Genomic DNA, 22025 nt, shown 5'->3' on the forward strand with positions numbered 1-22025 from the left:
GGGGGGGGGGGGATAAGTTATAGTTGTCTGACCTGTTGTTTAAAAAATTGTGTTCCTGATCAATAGCCATTTCCTAGGTGAGGTTGTTCATGACTCTTTAAGAGAATAGTCATCTGCAGATGTGTGCTGGGACATTTATGATTCAGTTCTCAGAATATGTTGGCATTATTTGCCTGAACTTTTAAGGGGGAGTTAACTGTTCGTATCCTATTGAGATTTGCATGGGTACATGCTATGGTTCACTGCTTCTTCCTATTCTGTTTGTTCAGCAATAAACTTCTCCATTGCACTTGCCTTGTGACAGTTCTAGGGTGATTTTGATAAGCCGTGATAATATCTCTTCTTCTCCAGCATAGTTCTATGTATATGATGGGCAGTTAGTTTCAAAAGTTTTGGTATTTATGCTTCATCATGATGCTTTGTTAAGAGACATTTTTTTTAAAATTTGAATTTATTTTTCCAAAAGAGCCAGATCCATATAGGTAAATACCAGTTAGTTAGGACTAAGCTAATTATTTTTCAAGGAACAGGTGTTTGGTTTAGAGAACCCATAATTTGCCTTTAAAAGGCCAAGTATTATGCATTGGAATGAAATGGGCCTGAATGGATATAGAGGAATCATATAACAGATTCCAACTGATCTGCCACTGATGGATAGTTGATTAATTGATTTTGAGCAGCTTGTGGTTGAACATTTTGCTTGTCTTTCTTCAGGCACCATTTGATGCTTCCGCGACAGACAACATGAGGAGGCTTGTACAACATGCTGGTGTCCCTGGTCACATTTATCCTCTAGCAATATTGTGCCATGATATTATGCCCCCTCCTGCTCAGGTTGGTCACTGTGTCAATTATGTTTGTTTCTGTAATGACTTTATGTTTTTTTACATATCCCTGCTTGCGAGAGTGCAGGTTGAGAAAAATATCGGAGAGAAAAGAGTTGTATCTTTTCATGGAGCTGGCATATCTGTGGCACCCAAAATTGATTTTCATGAGGTTGTTGGTGCTTTGGAGGACCCTGAGGTTAGTTTTTACGGGAAGTCCACTTTGGTTTAATACTTAAATTATTGGAAGCTTTTTTTGAACCAAATTTGACAGCCTAATGAAAGGTTTAGTGGTATTTGTTGGTGAACCTGGGGGGATTCATTCTATTTAATAGAGAATGAAGGAGGAGAAGGAAAGTTGGACCAAACTCTTTCGCTCTCCTATTTGAGACCCAAAAGAACAGCTAGTTGACCTTTGCTAAGAGGGGGGCAGGTTTAGCAGAAATTTTGATTCCTTCAGTTGATCTTTCTCTTGTTGGTGGAAAGTTAAGAAGTAAAGTTCCAAAGGAACTTTCAATATGCAAATAACACATTCATCTAATACTGTTTTGTTTTATTCATTTTTTGTCAAGTTAATTCTATAAACTGAAATCTGCATCTATAAGCTCTCTGAGGATAGTTAAATCTGTCCCCAAATCAGAGGAAAAGAAAATGAATTAAAGATGGAAATTTTGTGATACTTTTTTTCCTTACAAATAAAATAAGATAGAGAACCTTCCAATGTGCCAAAAAAGAAAATATTGTTTCCATGAAATTCAAATGAATGATGAACTATCCCAGAGTGTTGAATTATATTGGAAGTTGGTTGATGCGACTTTTAGTAACACTAATTGCTACTCCCTCCGTTTCAAATGGTCTAGTTTGACTTGGCACGGAGTTTAAGAAAATAAAGAAGACTTTTGAATCTTGTGGTCCTAAATTAAAGTTATGTCAAATGTACAAAATTGCCCTTTAATCTTGTGGCCTTAAACAAACCACGTGGAAAGCTGAAATTAAAATGTTACCAAAAAAAGAAAGGTCATTCTTTTTTAAACTAACTAAAAAGGAAAGGAGATCATTCTTTTTTAAACGGAGGGAGTAACATAAAGCTACCTCCACAGGTGTAAACTGACTTGTTTGGGTGTCATCTGTGTTCTCCTTATATTTTAAGCTACCTAAGCTGCTGTACTCGACAGTTGTACTACTAATTTTTCTACCTCCAACTTCTGTAGTATCAGTTTTCTGTTGCAAAATTCTTCTCTTCCCAGACCCTTTCAGACCTTCAGCTCAAACATTTTTCTTTTGCCTCTCTTTCTATCATTACATTAGATAAAGAAGATGGTTCAACTAATTTCACTGCCCTTCAGACCTTAAGCTCTAACATTTTCCACTTGCCTCAGCTTTCTATTGTTCACTAAAGGAAATGGTTTTCACCAATTCAGTCTTCTTCCATTTCACTGCAAGAATTCTCTTTAATATTCTATTTCCATGGGGTTTTCAATCTTAAATCGATGTTCCATTTCACAGCCAAAGACTTGCATCTTATTTTTATGAAATGCTATTGGAACTCTTTTTTTTTTCTTTCTCCCCATCCCCTCCCTCCTCCCAAATAGATGGGAAATGCATCGTGGCTGGTTTGATCAAGGAAAGGAAATGAGAGATGAATCGAAAGCTAAAAAACTGCACACTGAAAAAGTCAATTGCATATAAATAAAAAGGATCTTATGAGTAAATACTTTTCTTGATGCAGGCTAAGATGGTATATACAAAGGCACTTTATGACTCTGTAAGCCAGCAGTACAATGTGCTAAATTCTGCTATACATGGCAAACAAGGACTGAAGGCATCAATACCTAGTGTTTCATTATCACAACCATGGCAGTAGCTTCTCTTCCAACTTTACTTTTCAAATCTTGTTGCTGTAGTCAGGTATTACTTCACCCAAAAAAGATCTGTTGATAAAATTTAAAACTGGAGCAATTGGCTTCATTCCATGTGTGTCTGATTCTTGTTTTGTGGGTATATATTACTAGTTTTGCAGATGTTTGTTTGGCAGTTACAATCAAATCACAAGGATTACACTCACAATCTTTCCACATACCACGTTGCATGTGGTTAGTCTATGCAGAAAGTTGATACAAACAAAGTAATTCTCAAAGTTACAGCAACATAACCCGAAGGAATTTTTTGGCAGGGCTTAGATAATTCTTTTGACACGAATGTACAGCTGCTTTACATTGTATTTATACCAAATGCTAGATTTAAATTTGTTAGTAATGATAGCTTTCAAGTACTGTCAATTCTGACTTTTTAAGGTCAAGTGTTAGTAGCTATCCTAGATTGCTGCTCATCTTGCCTTTGAAGTGGTAATCCAATTTGTTGGGAAATATAATAAATGATGCTCTGCTACAGTTGTGTGTGTGTTGTAGTTTCTATAAGCGTGATATGCTGTTTGATGCAACATTTGACAACAAATGCAGTCGGGTTTAGTTTCTACGGTAGTGACTATTAACCTATCTCCTTCAATTGGCCGCATAGTGTGATTTAATGTTTGGTCTTTTGATCGATCTAAGCAAACACAAATTCCAATAATCCAATGGGATTCCTAATGAAAGCAGAGCTTGAAAGGATTTCCACTACAACATGCATATTCCAGCGGGTTCTCCTGGCTCATTGTGTTCTCTCCTTTTAATTTATGTTCTTCGTGATCTTTCTCCACTTGTGCTTCCAGTAAATATTTTGTCTTAGCCCCTTCACATCCCTGTTGGCATTCCTCTTATTTGCTATAGCAGTGGACATGTTTCTTTGATAACTACCTTTTTGGGTGTCAGTTTCAACCGAAGAAATAGTTTTGGTGGGGGCGTGAAGCATTACGTATCTAAGCGTGTCTTGTTTCAACAGTGTCATTCTTTATGCACTATGATGAAGGCACAGCACAGACGATGCTCTAGTATTGAACTTAATTTTTTGGTCAAAATTTCTTAATGAGGCAGACAGGCATATTGATCGATGTATTTTAAGAGCTTAGCGTGCATAGTCTCAACTTAAGATGCATTTTTTTCCAGTCTAGAGTAGTCTGTTTATTAAACAACTTGAAGGACTCTGCCCATTTACCAGCTTAGAGGAATCATACTATAGTTTTAATGACCATAGAATATTTTACACTACTATTTTCTCTCTTTTATTTTTTATTTTCATCCGATTCATAGTATTTTACACTACTATGTTCTAAAATAAATGATACTTTGCACTTTTATTTTGTTTCAAAATAAGAGGTGTTTTAGAATTTCAACAAATAATTGATCTTATTTTTCCTGAATTATCCTTGTTTTAATACATTTAAGTTTACACCACTAACGAATTATTCTTTTTTAAGACATTTAATTAGGGATAAGCTAATAGAAATATTGCTTATTTTTAAAAAATAAATAAAATTTTAAGGATATGTAAAAACTAAATATATCACTTGTTTTAAAACGAAATAAGTACTCCCTCTCTAATAATAGTTGTCTACTATTGACTTAACACATTTCTTAAGAAACTATAAATAGAATAGTAATTTTACTGTATCATCCTTTAAATATAATAAATACAATGTCTTGAATAATGTAATAAAAAAATGATTATAATTAATGATAAGGATAAATTAAGAATTAAATGTAAAATTATCCATAAAATTTTATAAAATGGATAAATATTATTGGACATCTATTTTTAATATAGTGTACACGTAATGTTGGACTGATGGAGTACAATTTAATGCTCACTTTCCAAAACCATATGTCAAAATACCAATTTCTAGCAACAATCCAAAACTCAAATTATCAAAAAATAAAAATAAAATCAGCATGACATGTGTCCCTCCTGACAACAAAAATTACACAAATTTTGTGAAGCAGAATTTAATTCAAAACAAAGTAAAACGTGCCAAATCCATCTCCACCATCTATATAGCCGACGGTCTCAAATCACCGTCGACAACCACCGCTTCCGCCGCCATTTCCACGGTTTCGCCGCCGCAGGACGTCCATTTCCAAAAGCCATTAAATATGTCCACCCTCTACAATCCTCTAATTTTCACCATTAAAAACCCAAAAATCACCCTTAAACCTCACACTTCTCTTCCTTCTTCAGTTCCGACTTCTAGGCTTCGAAAATTTCCCGATTTCTCAGTTCAATCCTCCATTTCCTCATCCAATGACCCGGAAAAACCGACCTTTATTACACCGGACAATGATAAAGCTGACGATAAAACGGTGGAGTTCGTGGATGAATGGGGAGAGAAGTCGGAGCCGGAACCCGGACCGGTTACGAAGTTAGCGGATTCGGATCCTCCGAAGTATGAGGATGAGTGGGGTAATGGAAGTCCCGGAGTTGACGGGAGTGTTGGAGAGGACGAGAAGCTTCTAGAGCTGAAAAGGTGCTTGGTGGATACAGTTTATGGGACGGATTTCGGATTTCGGGCTTCATCGGAGATTCGGGCCGAGGCATTGGAGTTCGTTTCTCAGTTGGAGGCAGCCAATCCTACTCCAGCACCAACTGAGTCTCCTGAGTTGCTTGATGGGAACTGGATTTTAGTGTGAGTTTTTGCTTCATTGCTTGATTATTCAGTTACTTCTTTTACTTTAGTTCCTCCGTTTATTACGTATTTTGTTGTTTTAATATGAAATTAGCTGAGTTTTGATATTTTCCGTAAGCATGCTGGCTTTGGTTCATCGAAAAATGGGTGGTTTACAGGACAACCCAAATAACAATTTCTAATAAATTGATATTGATCTCATGGGGCTTATATTTAAGGGTAATTGATAGTTTCAGATAGTCAAATTGACTTTGATCTCTTTCTCAATGGGATAAGGCATTGATGGAATGGGTAGTGGTATGCTTATCTTGAGCATTGACACCACAGAGCAAGTTGCTCTCCCCCAATTCTAGGTGCATGATAGATGTTAACCGTACAATGTAGGCATTGCACCCAAAGCAGTAGCTAGAACTTTATGGTGGGAGTTCACTATGCAAGATAGGTGCATCATAACAGTTTTAAGAGGGAGCTCGAGATTGACCTCTAAATAAGCACCTTATGAGGTGAGCCGTTAGCCGGTTACTTGTCAATATGCTTGCATTCGGCTGTATCCTCCAGTTGTTACCAACCATGGTTAAAGACCATATATTCTTTTGTTCGTCCTGTAATAACATGCTTTGGATTTCTGAGAATTCCATAACTAATTAGCCTGGTAATCTGGGAATAGGATGAACCAATGCTTCTTATATTATTTTAATCTTGATGCGATGTCTTTTCAACTAAGTATTGCACTTTCTTCACATTGCAAACTCTAATGTGAAATATATTTTACTTTTCTTCTTACCCTTTTGGCTAGTCAAACTAGAATCTATTCAAGAGCGCAACAAGTATTCGTCGAAAAATTGTAGTAGTAACTGGAGCTTGAGTTCATGATTCATATTCATTCTATGGTTTTCCCATTGGGATTTAAAGCCTCCTGGTTGCTGCTTCTATCTTGGGAGGAAAGTTTCACTTAGCTTTGCTCCTGTTAGAGAGATCACTTCAACAACTAATGATCATGTTATCACTTTATCTGTCATTAAGATGTTCTTTGGTTAGCATTCACTCCCTTGTAAAGTTGAGTATGTTTCATTTTCTACTCATAACCATTTCTGGTCTTATACCATAACAAACAAGTTAGGTTCAAACTTGCAACATGTTGTACTGAGTTATTAACCCCACATAAAGCATAGAACCTAACCAATTAGAGCATTGGTTGCATAATATCACCTTTGATTTATCATGTTGTTACTTAATAGATTGACATGCCTGCATTTTTCGGAGCTTTCTTTTCGAAGCAAGTTCTGAAAGGAACCAGCAGTCTGCCCCTGCATAATCTCCATCCTGCCAAAGAAAAATATTGAACTTTGCCATCTATAGTTCCCAAATTTCTTCTCATTTTAATCAACTTCATTGAACTATAGGGAAGGGTTTTAACTATCTTCCTGTGAAAAGGGGGATTATCTTAACGTATAGTTGTTTGTTTTCATTGTTATCGCAACTCTTATGTAATGATTGTTGTTGTTATTATTATTTCCCTGGTTTTACTGGGAAAGTCGAGTTTTACTAAGTACTGGAATTTTAAATGCTTGGAAGTGGTGATAGACTGTTTTTAATAGTTTTGAAGTACAATTTTATAGGATTAGATATGAACTTAAGATCGTTGACATTTACTATCTTGGTTCACATATCACAGAAGAAAACCTAAATGCTGAAGATATGCCTTTTAAAGCTATATTTATAGTTGATGTCCTGTTAAGGGTTTATTCGTCTATAATATAGAGTAGGAAAATGGCATTGAGGCATAAACGTTGATGATACTTTGTTGTGTGCTATGTATTATTAAAAGTTTATTTCTTCATAAGTTTCTTTTTAAAGATTTTTGGTTGAACACATCAACAACACCTTAAACCTTGCCAGTAAATTTCATTTGGACGCTTGAAGTATGGTGTGTTTCAATTGGGCACCTGAATACATGACTAAGTATTCCTGTTACTCTTCCGATTCAAAATTTTGAAGAAAACTTTTGCGAGTGTTCTCAAGCTTCTATTACATACATAAGTCAACTACCTAAAATATGTCATCTCCTTTACTTAGACACAATAGTCTCAATAAGCCATCAGGCCTAATCGATATCGATGTATATGATTAAAGGGATAATTTTGCAACTTAGCCCAAACTTAAGGGACAATTTTGGGCTTTTCCTCCTGAACAATGCAACCTTTTGTTGTGAAATTTCATGCAGAAACTGATTTGAAGTAAATGATAAGTGATGTATTTGCAGCAAGTAATCTTATTTTTCTTCCTCAATCTGTCAGGTTCACTGCATTTTCTGAGTTGTTACCTCTTCTTGCTGTGGGCAACATTCCTCTGTTGAAGGTAGAAAAGATTAGCCAAGACGTAAATACAAACAGCTTGACTATAGAGAATGCGACTACATTATCAAGCCCTGTAGCCACCTTGTCCTTTAGTGCTACTGCCACTTTTGAAGTTCGAAGCCCCTCTAGAATACAGGTACCCTTGTTGACTCCATTCTAATTTCCTTAGAAAGGTACTTGCAGCAATATTCTGAACAAAGAGAAAAAAAAATGAGTTAGTGGTTCAGCCAAATGTTAGTTTGAAATTCAGAAACTAATTATGCAAGATATTGGGAAATTGTAGATGGGGATTATAGTTTTCTTGGTTAACTTCTGTAGAGTATGTTGGGAGATTCTTACATTTTCCTTCTGCATTTGGCTGACAACTGCTTACTTTTGTAGGTTGAATTTAAGGAAGGGAATTTTAAGCCTCCAGAAATAAAATCAAACATAGATCTGCCGGAAACTGTGGATTTGTTTGGGCAAAAGATAAGTCTCTCTCCAGTACAGCAATCTCTAGGTCCTCTAGAAAACGCTGTGGCAGGTATAGCACGAACTATTTCTGGTCAGCCTCCTCTCAAGATCCCAATTCCAGGTGAAAGGACAAAATCTTGGCTTCTCACAACCTACCTTGATAAGGATATGCGGATCTCCAGAGGCGATGGTGGGCTTTTTGTGCTTGTGAAGGAAGGGAGTTCTCTTCTATATTAGTAGAGGTATCCATCATCCTATATTGTGATTTACAGATGCCTTAGGAACAGCGATGGTATCTACTGCTCTGTCAATTTATTGCGGAATGTAGAATTTAACACTCCTTAGCTGTAAATTGGGACACTCTTTTAGGACTTGAGTACTTGCACTGAATTATCTCAGGATCAAGCTGTGAGATTAGTCCTAGTAGAAGTGTCTCTGCTCAAATAAAATGTGAAATAGCTTTGCATTTTCCTATGTAGTAAGATGACGATTTCTTGTTATGAGTATTTAATCATATGGAGGTCAATCATCAGTAATTTCAGCTTATCTGGAAAGAAAAAACCTAACAATTACGTTTAATCTAGACTTACGTAATTCTAATTTGGCAGCAACTCATATACACCATAACTACCCATGAAGATACCCTTCTCACTTGTTTTAGAGAAGACTGCAATATTGGTTCCCTTTCATATTACCACTCTCTCAGCTTCCACTTACCAGTACTAGGTAACCAAATAATTTTATTATAGAGATTTATTTGTGATCGAAGTAACTTGATTGTATAAATATCTTTTACGACGGTAAGTAACTGTACTGGTAAACTGAGTCTAAGATGTGTGTAGCACACCACACTTTTTCTTTTAGGAAGATGGAGTGGTTCATTAATGCAGAGTTAGCCTTGAAAGTCTTCTTGATGAAAGTTGAACTTTTCTTTGTCCCAAAATTTATTTATGATAGTAATAATTGAAATGGTTCTAGACTTTCTCCAAGTCAACAGTAGTGCTTTAGCAACCAAGTCAAAATTGAAGACTTTTATTTTTCACCAAAAGCTTTCTAAGAATGGGCTATTCAAAGAGAAATTAACATCTCCAGTCAACTACAAAATCCTTCAAGTCTTGTTTATACTGGTGGATTTGAAATTTGACAAATTCACTAAAATGTTCGGTCATGCTCCCTTTGGATTTTTTCTTGTTTTGCTATCCGATTATAATTGTTTTATTTGTAATAATTAATTTAAAAACAATTAGAACAATATATTCATTGTAATCTCACAGTGTGAAGTTAAAAACAATTGTTACAAAAAAAAAAAAAAACTAATAAAAATTAGGAAAATAATTATAGTATGGCAAACTTCAAAAGAGGTTAATGTGATGAACCAAAACTTGGAAGTTTTTGAAATTATTCCTTAACTTAATGTTTTCATTCAATAGTAGATTAATTAGGCACTTTTTTTTTTTTTGAGAAATAAGTGATTCTTTTGTCAGGTTATATTTTCCAAGATCTAAATGATAATACAGGAAAACTACCCCCGTGTTGATATAATAAAAAGTATTTAAGAACATTTCTAAGGGTTATCAATAATTGACAGCTTTTATAATTAGTGGAATAGTGATCTGATTTTAAAAAAAAATAAAATCAAACAGATCTTTTGGCAGCTGCATTATGGAGACCTTAATTTGTTAGAATAATTAATTAAATAGAAATTAAGAAAAAATGAATAAAATAGGAAGTCGCACATCATAATCATATGCCACAGGCGCATTAGTTAGTAGCTTCATTTCACATAATTTAGTCAATCTCACCCCCACACCACCCCAGCTAATACCAACCTTCCAAAAGGTCCCTTAGTGTTAACAGAATTTTTTTCGTGAATTGTGCTGGTTTGGATCTAGATGTATGAAGTTCGAGCGTCATGGGAATGGAAAAAAATTATGTTGTGAGTGTTGCTATAATGCAAATCCGAATTGACTCATATCCCAATGAACCTAAATGAAAACAAAAAGGGTAAAGTTCCAATCAAAAGCTACCAAGAATCATAATTATTGTCAAACAACTCAATATACTAAATTCAGAATTATTGAATGCTAACTCACAAACTACCAAATGTCCTACCAGCAGTCTCGCTCTTTGAAAATTCTATTCAAATAGGAAAAGCCAACCGGCCAATACAAGCCAAAAAGCACAAATTTTATTGCAGTTCCCACGAAAATGTCGCTGGATTCTTCTAAATTACCTATTTGCTCCGTTTCAATTTATGTTATATTATTTGAATTTTGACTCAGAATAATTTTATTTTTTTAAAAAAAAAATAAGATTTATAAGATCTGAAGCGTTTTTTTGACTATCTATGTACCTATAAATAATTCATTAAGGGTAAAAGAGAAATTATATAATTAAATTCTTTTCAATTATAAAAAAAAGTGACATTCTACTTGGGATGGATTAAGCGGACCTTGATACCAAAAGGTTATATATACATCGACTACTTTTATATATATTTTATAAATTAATTGGCCGGATTATACATTGATAAATATCTTGTCTTTAATTATTTATTGACTTCTCCTTTCATAATTAAACTTGCAATCAACCATGTGGATAATCTTTCATTGTAACTTTTCGATCATTTGTGAAAAACGTTGAGCATTGATTCTTCAAATTAATTGATAGAAAAACACATCATCATCAACCATGGGCGAAGCTAAGGCCGTTAGGGTTCATCCAAACCTCACACTCTAGAAAATGATATAGTATATACAAGATTAAAATTAATACTTTTGTATGTATGTATAAATATATACATGTTGAATTTGGTTTAATTTCTTTTAAAAATATCTTGAATAGGGGAAATTCTGAGTTAGCCAATCGGCACTATCACAAATCTATTTTTTGTTTGTTGTCATAAATAAAATATTGAAAAACCAAAAACAGGCCCACACGACATGGGGAATCTGCCATGCCAATCACAAAAAAGGTAGTACTAGTAATTACAATAAGAAATCTAGGCTGAAAAACAAGAAGAGAAGAAATTATTACTTTATGTCTTAAAATATTTATCGTCCTTATAAAAAATAAGAAAAGTCTTTTTGATAAAAAAATTTGGCCAGAATTTGATCACAATGGTAAAATAACATTATATTCCTACTTGTTACTCCCATAGTCCGCTTTTGCTGGTTTAATAAATTAAGAATATATTTTTATTTGTCAATTTTATGATATTGAGAAAATAAATTTTTATTTTATATTATTTTTTCAATATTAATTACTCATTTTTCGAATCATTTTCAAGACTTAAGATTATACATCAATTAATACGAGTATTGCAATAAAATACTTATATTTATTTTATCTAGAAACGCGTAAAGTTCAAAGTTAACGAGTAAAAGTAAGGGTAATGCTAAATGACCAGAAAATTTGGCTAGAAATTTAAAATTTTTATAATATCCTTTTTATTTAAAAATAAACTGATCTTTTTTCACTTTTTAATTAAAAGGTATTAAAGTTAAAAGGGTAAAAATGTTCAAAAAGGTAAAATAACATATTTATTTTAAAATTTTGGTCAAATTTTCTGGCTAAAAGGATTTTTCCTAAAAGTAAATGGATGGAGTATTTAAAAGTTTAAGATAAAATTATTATTTTTAGTACTGGTAATNGGGTAAAAATGTTCAGAAAGGTAAAATAACATATTTATTTTAAAATTCTGGTCAAATTTTCTGGCTAAAAGGATTTTTCCTAAAAGTAAATGGATGGAGTATTTAAAAGTTTAAGATAAAATTATTATTTTTAGTACTGGTAATTATTCGTAAGACTACAAATACTTTATTATGAGTTATGACATAAATAGAGTGAATATTTAATGGATGGAGTATTTAAAAGTTTAAGATAAAATTATTATTTTTAGTACTGGTAATTATTCGTAAGACTACAGATTCTTTATTATGAGTTATGACATAAATAGAGTGAATATTTAATGAGGGAAAAATAAATTTTAAGACATAAATATGGGTAAAAATAGGTCAACTTTCCTTTTAATTATTTCCTTAATTTTTATTACTTTAACTCTTATTGAAGTGACACCTTAAGAATATGTAGATATGCGATGTCTTAGGATATCTTGTTATCTTATTTATTAACTGTGATTTAATTTATTCATCCGGTAAAATTGTATAATTAAAAAAATTGTAAGAGTTTTCACAACTCGAAGAATATTCATATTTATGAGGAGTAAAATACAACTTAGAAATCTAAATTGTATGTCTAAATAAAATTTCAACTTAATTTAATTTTATGTTTTTTATTTTAAATTATGATTTTATATATAATTTTATATTCCATGTTCAAATGATATCAAGTAAGAAGGATGGAAAAGGAGTATATAATAAATTTAATTATGCTCCATAGCTATAGTTTGCATATTTACGGGATGTAGCTACAGTTTAAGCTACTCTGTTTGTATAATTCGCAGGTTTGTATAATTTGTGTGTACATTTGTATAATTCAGTTATTTTTGTATAAACTCGAAATAACGAATTTATACAATTACAATCATCTGAAGTATATAAATAGTTATACAAATTATATTATACAAAATTACATTATACAAAAATTATACAAATTCAAAATTAATTATACCCTAAATTCTCGCTAAGTTAAAAAGTATTTTTAACAATTCTCTCTCTTTTTTTATTAAGAGGATCATGCTCCTATAACAGTTTAAGACACTTGCTATGCCATATACTGATATATCGGTGATTTATCTAAATTTAATTAGTCAAATAATATTTTTAAGATTATCAATAATTTGATACGAAACTAATAATTTGTATCAAGTTTCCAATATTTCTCCTCTTTTAAAAAAGAAAAGAAAAAAAGAGAGGGTTGACAAAGTCATAACAACGACGTGTTTTTTCCTCACGGAACTCCCGCGTTTGGTGCCGCAACTTTTTGCCCCCCTCCCCCTACCAAACCCTTTTTTTCCCTTCTCAAGTCCATTCATTTCATGCTTCGTCAATCATCATCATAATTTTATTTGTCCAAAAAAATATTTTTTTTTTTACTTAAATAAAAGAGGAATATTGACTATTGTATAAACTATATAAAGAAACCTTTTTTTTTTTTCTTCTTTCTGCTTGTACAAAAGAAACTATACAATCTGAAAATTTGTCAAGTGTGTTCTTCTCATATGTTGATGTGTTTGCTTTTTTTAATAGAATATAGCTATCAATTTAATGCAAGCAATTTATTAAGTCTAAAACCTCAATATAGTATATTGCTAGCATTAATCACCTTAGTACCTTAACAAAGTCTCATTGACAAAAATATTTTCATGCAATTGTCTACCACTACTATTCAGTAGCCAAATTATTTGAGTCTAAGTTTTGAGTTACAAATTTTAATACAAGGAGTAATTTTTTTTTTAGGGGTTGACTTTTGATAAATATCACAACTAATAACCTATAGCCTTTATTATAAATAATATTTTTTTTAAATAGTTGAACATTCTTCTTCATTACATAATTATTTTTATATTCCGTTGAAATTTGATTAATTTGAATTTACATCAAAAAGTCTATTCGTAGAAAATATTTCTAATAATTTTATTTTTTTTCATATTCAAAACACAAAATCGAGACGTGGTTAAGGGACGAGGAGACCCCATCCCTGTCCCATTTGGTTAGTTAACTTTCTTGAGTTAAAGGAAACCAACTCTGTTTAAAGAAACAATATAAAACGTCTCTTCTATGGACGAATGACAATAATCATCTCCAATTCATTTGGGAGGAAGTTGTCCATATTTTCTTTCAATATCACAACTACAAATCTGTATAGCTTTTCCTTGTAATTCATCAAATTTGGTGTAGCCATTACCAAGTCCAAGAAAAATAGCTATTCGAAAGTGACACAAAATTGAGCAGAGAGTAGTCAAAAGGTCAGTAGAACAACAAGAGAAAGAGGACGGCACGAATAGCAGAAAAACGAGAGAACCCAGTTGGTTGGAAAAGGGTATCCATTGATATTGATTTTCAAGAATAATTCAATCTGCAGATCAACTGTTTGATTTATTGCTTCACAGAGAAATATGAGCAATAAAGCACCTGTTAAGTTAGATGATGAGCAGTTGGCTGAACTGCGAGAAATTTTCCGATCATTCGACAGAAATGATGATGGGAGTCTGACCCAACTCGAGCTTGGCGCGCTATTGAGGTCCCTTGGTTTAAAACCAAGTCCTGATCAGCTCGAAACTTTGATTCAAAAGGCGGATAAAAATGACAATGGCCTTGTTGAATTCTCGGAGTTTGTATCACTCGTTGCACCGGAACTTCTTCCAGCGAAGTCCCCTTACACAGAAGAACAATTGAAACAGCTATTTAAGATGTTTGATAGGGATGGAAATGGTTATATAACGGCTGCAGAATTGGCTCATTCTATGGCGAAGCTTGGACATGCTTTGACTGCTGAAGAACTTACTGGGATGATCAGAGAAGCTGATACTGATGGAGATGGCAGGATCAGCTATCAGGAATTCACTCAGGCGATTTCTTCGGCTGCTTTTGATAACTCTTGGGCTTGATATGTGAATCTCCTTTCGGTATATCTTGTCAATTTCTGTTCATCTAGTTTAGATATATATGTTTTGTTTGTTAATGTGCTTTTTGTTGTATGTGTTTTAGTTAGTTTACTTTCCGAGTTTCTCTGCGAATGTCAAGGTTATAGTTAAATGTGTATATTATTTCAAAGGATGCTTGCCGTATAGTTAATGGAGTTTAAATTGATATACTCTCTTCTACCTGACTTTTTCTCCCATTAATTTTGCCCTATATTAAGTTTTACTGGATTCTGTGATCGAGTAATACATAAACTTACCGGATGAATTTGGACTTTAAATGAACATGTAAGTGTGATCAAGTTAGATCCTGGATGTTATTTCTTACCTTTTGAATTTGTCAATAGAAAGGGGTCAAAAAATTCTTTGCTTTAACACGAATCAGTGAAAACACCATCCCAGAAAACAGGGGGTCTAGACTACATCTATCAGTAGTTTTAGTTATTTGGCACAGTAATATTTGAATTTATGAATGAACTGCTGAGTTAACAGACAGTCGACAGCCAATTTGTCATGGTTTTCAAAAGGAGTTTACTTCGCTAAGCAATTTTGTTACTCTTGCGTTTTCTCTGAGCTCTCTTGGTTCAGCCTTTATATAGGGGATTCATATAACTAATCCTAACTAAAATTGCCTCTAGACGTAGTTATAATTGAAATGAATGTTGTTTGGCAGAAGAAAGGAATATGTATGCAAGGACGGTTAGCATGGGGTTAACCTTCTTCGTGCTTAACCTAAGCACAAGCTAGGAAATTCATACTCTACTTCCTAATACCAACATAACTAAAATGGGACTAAGATATAATGGAACAAACATTTTCTGGCTACAGAAAAGAAATATGATTGCAACGGTCTGGATGGTGGCATAGGTATAAGCATTCTTTGATTTTAACCTAATCACGAGGCCAGGAAATTTATACTCTCCTTGTTAATATTAATGTTTCATTAAATGTAGTAGCAATCAAATAGGAGAATAGATCGACTTATGCTCTATATATTCTGATCAGAGAATTTCAATTATCTACTTGTAGCAGGCCCCTATTCTTAGCAAAATAGTTGGAAATGAGCGTTGGCACCAAATGAAGAAGAAGAGGATTTAAGATGCAGAGTTGGTGTTGTCGTGTGCTTACACATCTTAATGTATTGCTTCTATCTGTGATGATGCAACATTATCCTAGTTTAGCATCCGATAGAACGTTTCTTGCCAAGAGAAAAGACTATTTTTGTCATGCATTTTCCGTTATGATCAATCGTTGTAGAGTAAATAATATTGTTTGAGTGATAATTTGCAGTTTACATTAAGAGTAGTTTTTTCATACAAGGGTTTCATTAAACATAACAACGTTTTCTTCCCAGCATAACTAAATTTGATTAAACAGAAAATAATTAAATCTAGATAGGAACAAGCAATTGGTTCACTATTATTAGAAAGATATGCAATAATCCAAGTAGTATGACACAAAATTGTTCTCTAAAATAATAATACATAAGCAGCAGTCAATAAGTGCTTAATTTTGCAATCTTATTGGCTTCATTATATTGTATCCTTAAACTAGTCTGAAAGAGTGAATCTTCTCATGTACTGGAAGTGTGCAACCAAAAGGATTAACCCTTGTTGTTATCCCGTGAGTTTCAGGCATCTAAGTACATAATAAAGCTTGTTGAATAAATGGATGTTGGAGTACCTGTTGTGTCGTCCATCTTCTTAGAGGGTCCTTTATCAAACAGTACTTGTACAAAAAATCTCTGGCACAGAAACATTACTTGGAATCATTGGGTCTTCATTCATAATTTTCCATTGCAAATCCCTAGTGTCGTGATAAATCCAAGCATGACACTCAGTCATCATCTCTGCCACAGTACACCCTAACGACCATATATCATAAGCTTTGCCATGAAAACCGCTGATCAAAGATTCTGGGGGCGAGTAAGGTAGAGTCCCTCTATTGCTCATCGTAGCACCAATCATATATGCCATTCCTTCAGCAACTCTCAACGACAATCCAACTTGTACATCCCACCACGTTCAGCATTGTCGAAAATCAAAATATTAGCAGGTTTAATATCACAATGAACCCACCCTTTCTCATGAACGTGTTGAATACCCTTTAAGAGTTGATATGCATAGAAACCTACTTCCACTTCAGACATCTGTATCCTTCTCATTTTCGAATTAATGATCAAATCGTGCAGCGATCCACCAGATGCATATTCAAGAAACAGATTGTAAGTTGGAATATTACCATTGTCGATGCTAACGTCTGCTCCAATGAATTGAACCACGTACGTAAGGAGAACCTTGAGGGTTGTCAAGATTTCTGCTTCTTGTTGGAGTGAAATAAAACGGTACATATCAGCAACAGAAAAACCTAACCAAAAATGATTTGTCTTCACTGCATAATAAACTTTGCCGTAAGAGCCAGCACCAAGAACGTAAAGCTTCTCCCACTGATCCATAATAATATTTTCACTTTGTTCTTTCTAATTTGTTGTTGGATGATTGTTAAAAATAATAAAAGGTAGTTGCTTTTTATAGGGAAAAAAATTATTCAATCCTTAGTTGATATGGAAAAGGAGAAAGAGTTATTTTGGTAACTTTTGCATTTGTTACCATTATATTTATTTTTGGTAACTTCCTAAATCAAATTTTGAGTGCAACGCGGTATACACTTATTTGTAGTATCAAAAAGATTCTAATGAATAATTTAAATTTTTAAAATAGTTTTTCCTAAAAATTTATAGATACCACATAATTAAATAGATATTGAAAAGGAAAATTTGTTTATATGGTTAAATTGACCACGAAGCTAATTACTGTTAAAGTTGAGTAACCACGTAGACATTCAACTTGAAATTATTCTAGGTACTTAAACCAAATAAAGTTAAATTTAAAGAACATAAATGTAATTCTATACTCTTGAAAAAAATGTAACTTGTTATTATAATTATAAGAAATTAAAGCTCAACTTTAAAAAGGTTTTTCTTCTATCCCAGATGTTTCACTTCTTGAGAATCAACTTGAATTTTGACTAATATTTTAAGGTGCATTTTCTCATCATATTAATATGAGAATAATTGTAACTTATATAGTATATTTTTTAAATAATTTTTGAATATCTAAATTTTAAATATTGAATTAATCTAATCTAATTTAGCTCTAAAGATTAATCAAATGGACATTACATTATTGAGAAGCAGGAAATACTTATCATCCGAATAACTCACTCATTCATAATTTATGAACACACATTTTGCACGTGTATATCTTGCTTAAGTTACTAACAATAAAGCAACTAAGATATTATTTGGAATTTGCATTAGAGATATAAATAATATTATCTGATGGTAAATCATCTAATTAATCTTTCTTTATAGGTAGGTGTATTAGCATTTATTACTTTCTATCATATACTCCCTCCGTCCACTATTAATTGTCATACTTTCCATTTTTAGAGTCAAACATTAAAAATTTTGACTAACATTTTAGGATATATTTTTTCATCATATTGATATGTAAAAAATTGCAATGTATAATACTTTTCGTATAGTTTTTGAATATCCAAATTTTTTGTTTAAAAAATCGAATTAATGTAATCTAATTTAACTTTGAAAATAAGTCAAATTGACTTTCGAAAAGCGCAACATGACAAATAAAAGTGGACGGAGGGAGTACATCACTACTTTATCATATCAAAATTTTGGTAATCAATACTTCTTTTTTGGGTTTTTTCATTTGAGATTTGATATCCGTATTAGAATTCGACTAAATCTAATTTCGCATTGAAAAGTCTCGTTGGGTTAAGGTACTTCCTAAGAGAGTATCAATCATTTCAAAAGTCCCACATGCACAAATTAGACGTTTTTCCTTGTTTAACAATAATTTAACGAATAGGTTAAGTACACTAGTCCTCTAACAATTGCTCTAAACCCCAACCGAAGTGGGACTTAACAAGCACTACATCAACAATAATTTTTAGAGTTAATTAATTAACGGTAATAACTTAATTATCGGTAAAACCATATTTTTAGTGACTTTTAGTAAATGTCTCTAAAGTATATAGTGACACTGGATCCAATGGTGGTAAAAGTATCATTCTTGTTAATGTATATACTTATTGCCGCTAAAAGTTATTTTTATTGTAGTGAAACTTCAAAGATACAACCCATTTCCCCGACTTAACATTTGAATCTCCTTTTGGTATATTTTGTCAATTTCAAAGGATGCTTGCTATGTAGTTAATGGAATTTAAACTGATATACTCTCTCCTACCTGACTTTTTCTCCCACTAATTTGGCCCTGTATGTAATACATAAATTTTACTAAATGAATTTGGACTTTGAATGAACATGAAAATGTGATCAAGTTGGATCCAGGATGTTGTTTCTTTTTCCTTTATGATCACTCATTGTACTTTCATTAGATTAAGTAATGTTTAGGTCCAGTTCTTCCATTAAGAGTAGTTTTTTCAAACAAGTGTTTCATTAGACATAACAATGTTTTCTTCCCATCATAACTAAATTTAGTTAAATCAGAAAATAAAAAAATAATTAAATCTAGATAGGTACAAGCACTGTTTCACTATTATTAGAAAGATGCAATATCCAAGTAGTATTACACAAAAATTATGTTCTGTAAAGTAATAATACATCAGCAGCAGTCAATAAGTGCTTAATTTTACAATCTCATTGTATCCTTAAACTAGTTGATGAAGTAATAAATGCTTCTCAGGTACTGGAACTGTGCAACCAAAAGTTGTCCGATCCTCTGCTGAGTTTCAGGCATCTGAGTGCATATAGCTTGCTGAATAAATGGATGTTAAATACCCTTTAAGAGTTGATATGTATAGAAACCTACTGAAATCTTTCTCATTCCTCTCTTGTAATTGTTGATAAAATGAGGCCGGCTCTATGCTTAGAATGGTAAGCCATTGGCCTTACGCCACCAATTTTAGGAGGCCTCAATTTTTTACCAAGAATAAATTATGTGTTAATTTTTTTTAAGAAAAAACATTTATTATTTATGATAAAAAGTACTCCATTTATTTTTTTTAAAATTATTATTTTATTATTTTTAACCCCGTTCAAATAAAGAAAATCAAGAATATATTGTTTTATTTTCTTACACTCTCCACTAATACTCACATTATTTTATTCTTTTTAACTCCTTTTACACTCTCTTCTTTAAATTTTTGATAAGTTAGAGTAATACTCTGTCAAAAATATGAATCAATAGTCGAAAAATGTTGAATAAAGTGAATTGTAAATTCTTTTTCCATTTCTTTTTAGATTTTCAAGCATTACAATAAGCATAGAAAATGTGGGGTATACCAAATTATCAACTTCTTGAATCAAATTTATGGTTCTAACTCTTATATTATTTGAAATTTGTCAACTTATTACTTATAGAATTATGTTAACAATTCATATAATGATTGCCTGAGTAAAATGATGTTTTTCAACGTTGAATTGATAAAATTTTATCGAAAACTAATAATTGAAAAGGAAATTGAATAAATCATTTATAAAAAAAATATTAAGTAATACTTTGCATTTAAAAATGTAAGAAAAATATTTTTTAAATAAATGCATGTGAAGTTTATTTCAATTTTAGGCCTTTAATTAAGATTTCGCTTTAGGCCTCGGATTGTGTTGAGCCGCTCCTGATCAAATCAAAGAGTGATCCACCAGATTCATATTCAAGAAACATATTGTAAGTTGGAATATTTCCATTGTCGATGCTAACGACTGCTCCAAAGAATTGAACACCTAAGGAGAACCTTTGAGAGTTGTCAAGATTTGTGCTCTTGTTGGACTAAATTTGAACGACGAATATCACCACATTTAATCGCAGCAACAGAAACACATAACGAAAAAGGATATACATCTTCACTGCATAATAGACTTCGTCGTAAGAGCCAGCACAAGTAAATCTTCTGATCCATAATAATACTTTCACCTTCTTCTCACAAATTTGTTATTAAATGATTGTGAAAAATAATAAAAGGATAGTTGCTTTTTATAGAAAAAAAAATTCAATTCGATATGGAAAAGGAGAAAGATATTATTGTTTGGTAACTTTTGCATTTACAAAACACTAAATCCATATTTGACAGGAAAGGGTAAATTCCTAAATCAAAATTTCGAGGGGCAAGACAGTATACACTTATTTGTATATAGTTTCAAAAAGGTCTTAAAAAATATTCTAAAAAAGTTTATAAAAAATATTCTAATGAATAATCAGCGGAACATTATTGAGCTAAGTGCACCATGTTGAATGTGGATCCACCTTAAGGTTCTCTCTAATATTAATATTTAGAATGATAGAAATTGTATAATAATCGTATTCTTTTTAGTTAAATGTTATTAAATCATGTCTTATATAATTAATTCATTTTAAATGGGTTGGGTTTAGTATACATTGGATCCTAAATAGATCTAGTATATTGATTTAAAATTTTAAAATATTTTTCCCTGAAAATTTATAGGTACCAGCACACCGTTAAATTGATATTGAAAATAGTATATATGGCTAAACTGATCCAGAAAGCCAATTTCATCACATTTAACAGCAGCAACAACAGAAGTAGATAAGAAAGAAGAAGGATGGATGTTGACAGCATAATATACTTTTCCTAAAGATCCAGCACCAAGAACGTGAAACTTCTTCCATTGTTCCATAATAACTATTATTCCTAGTACTAATTTGTAATATAATGATTTGTGAATAATAACACAGGGGAAGCAACTGCTATTTTTATAGTAGATATCATCAATCATAAGTTTACCGTGTTTGTTTGTTTTTTTGGTAACTTTTTGGATGCTTTACTAAAATGATTAATCCTAACTCGATGTGGGGAAGGATTTCTTATTGTTCTTTTTTGGTAACTTCCCATTTTCAAAAGACGAAATCCATATTTGACACGGGAAAGGATAATTTCCCGCTGTAATGGTAAACACTACCTACATATATGTAAATAATCCATCAGAATTTCAATTTTTATGAAATATTTATTCGTGATTATTTAAAAGTAAAAATAAAAGACAAGTATTTATAGGATATAAATATAATATACATATATTATATATAAATATCTGACTACCAATTCATAAATTGCTCATATTAAATCACAAGTGTGTAATAAAAGAATCAGATTTAATTGTTGGTTGACTTTTTATATTTAGTTAAGAAAATGTCCATATAATTATAATTTTTTTAATTTTTAATTTTTTA

At 32.1% G+C, this 22025-nt stretch overlaps 5 protein-coding genes across 7 annotated transcripts in view; 3 read left to right on the forward strand and 2 right to left on the reverse strand.

Annotated features, from left to right (window-relative positions):
• The window catches only part of LOC125841371 (glycerol-3-phosphate acyltransferase, chloroplastic), a 14865-nt gene extending 11643 nt beyond the window's left edge, over positions 1-3222 (forward strand). Inside the window, exons 10-13 of one of the 2 annotated variants that reach the window (XM_049520483.1) lie at positions 715-834; positions 913-1023; positions 2554-2732; positions 2837-3222. In XM_049520483.1, coding sequence (XP_049376440.1) covers positions 715-834; positions 913-1023; positions 2554-2688 — 366 coding nt within the window. In that variant the 3' untranslated portion in view covers positions 2689-2732; positions 2837-3222. The remainder of the gene's footprint in view (positions 1-714; positions 835-912; positions 1024-2553; positions 2733-2836) is intronic. The other variant, XM_049520484.1, reaches the window with a different exon arrangement.
• Positions 1-22025, reverse strand: part of LOC125841370 (heat shock factor protein HSF8-like) — a 267031-nt gene that overhangs the window by 187871 nt on the left and 57135 nt on the right. The gene's annotated exons all lie outside the window — the stretch shown is intronic.
• LOC125841373 (plastoglobulin-1, chloroplastic) lies at positions 4635-8718 on the forward strand. The gene is made up of 3 exons (XM_049520488.1): positions 4635-5382; positions 7680-7875; positions 8121-8718. The coding sequence occupies exons 1-3, from the start codon at positions 4652-4654 to the stop codon at positions 8427-8429; spliced, it is 1236 nt and encodes a 411-aa protein (XP_049376445.1). The 5' UTR covers positions 4635-4651; the 3' UTR covers positions 8430-8718.
• Positions 13941-16090, forward strand: LOC125841381 (probable calcium-binding protein CML18). Of its 2 annotated transcripts, none has more exons than XM_049520497.1 (2): positions 13941-14781; positions 15826-16090. In XM_049520497.1, the coding sequence occupies exon 1, from the start codon at positions 14272-14274 to the stop codon at positions 14761-14763; it is 492 nt and encodes a 163-aa protein (XP_049376454.1). In that variant the 5' UTR covers positions 13941-14271; the 3' UTR covers positions 14764-14781; positions 15826-16090. The 2 variants fall into 2 exon arrangements, with proteins under 2 accessions (XP_049376454.1, XP_049376453.1); XM_049520496.1 differs by having other exon boundaries at positions 15829-16090.
• LOC125843121 (mitogen-activated protein kinase kinase kinase 17-like) lies at positions 16787-17251 on the reverse strand. Its single transcript, XM_049522346.1, has one exon. The coding sequence runs from the start codon at positions 17249-17251 to the stop codon at positions 16787-16789; it is 465 nt and encodes a 154-aa protein (XP_049378303.1).

This window comes from Solanum stenotomum, chromosome 10, assembly GCF_019186545.1.
Source record: "Solanum stenotomum isolate F172 chromosome 10, ASM1918654v1, whole genome shotgun sequence".
In the NCBI taxonomy this organism is placed as follows: Eukaryota; Viridiplantae; Streptophyta; class Magnoliopsida; order Solanales; family Solanaceae; genus Solanum; species Solanum stenotomum.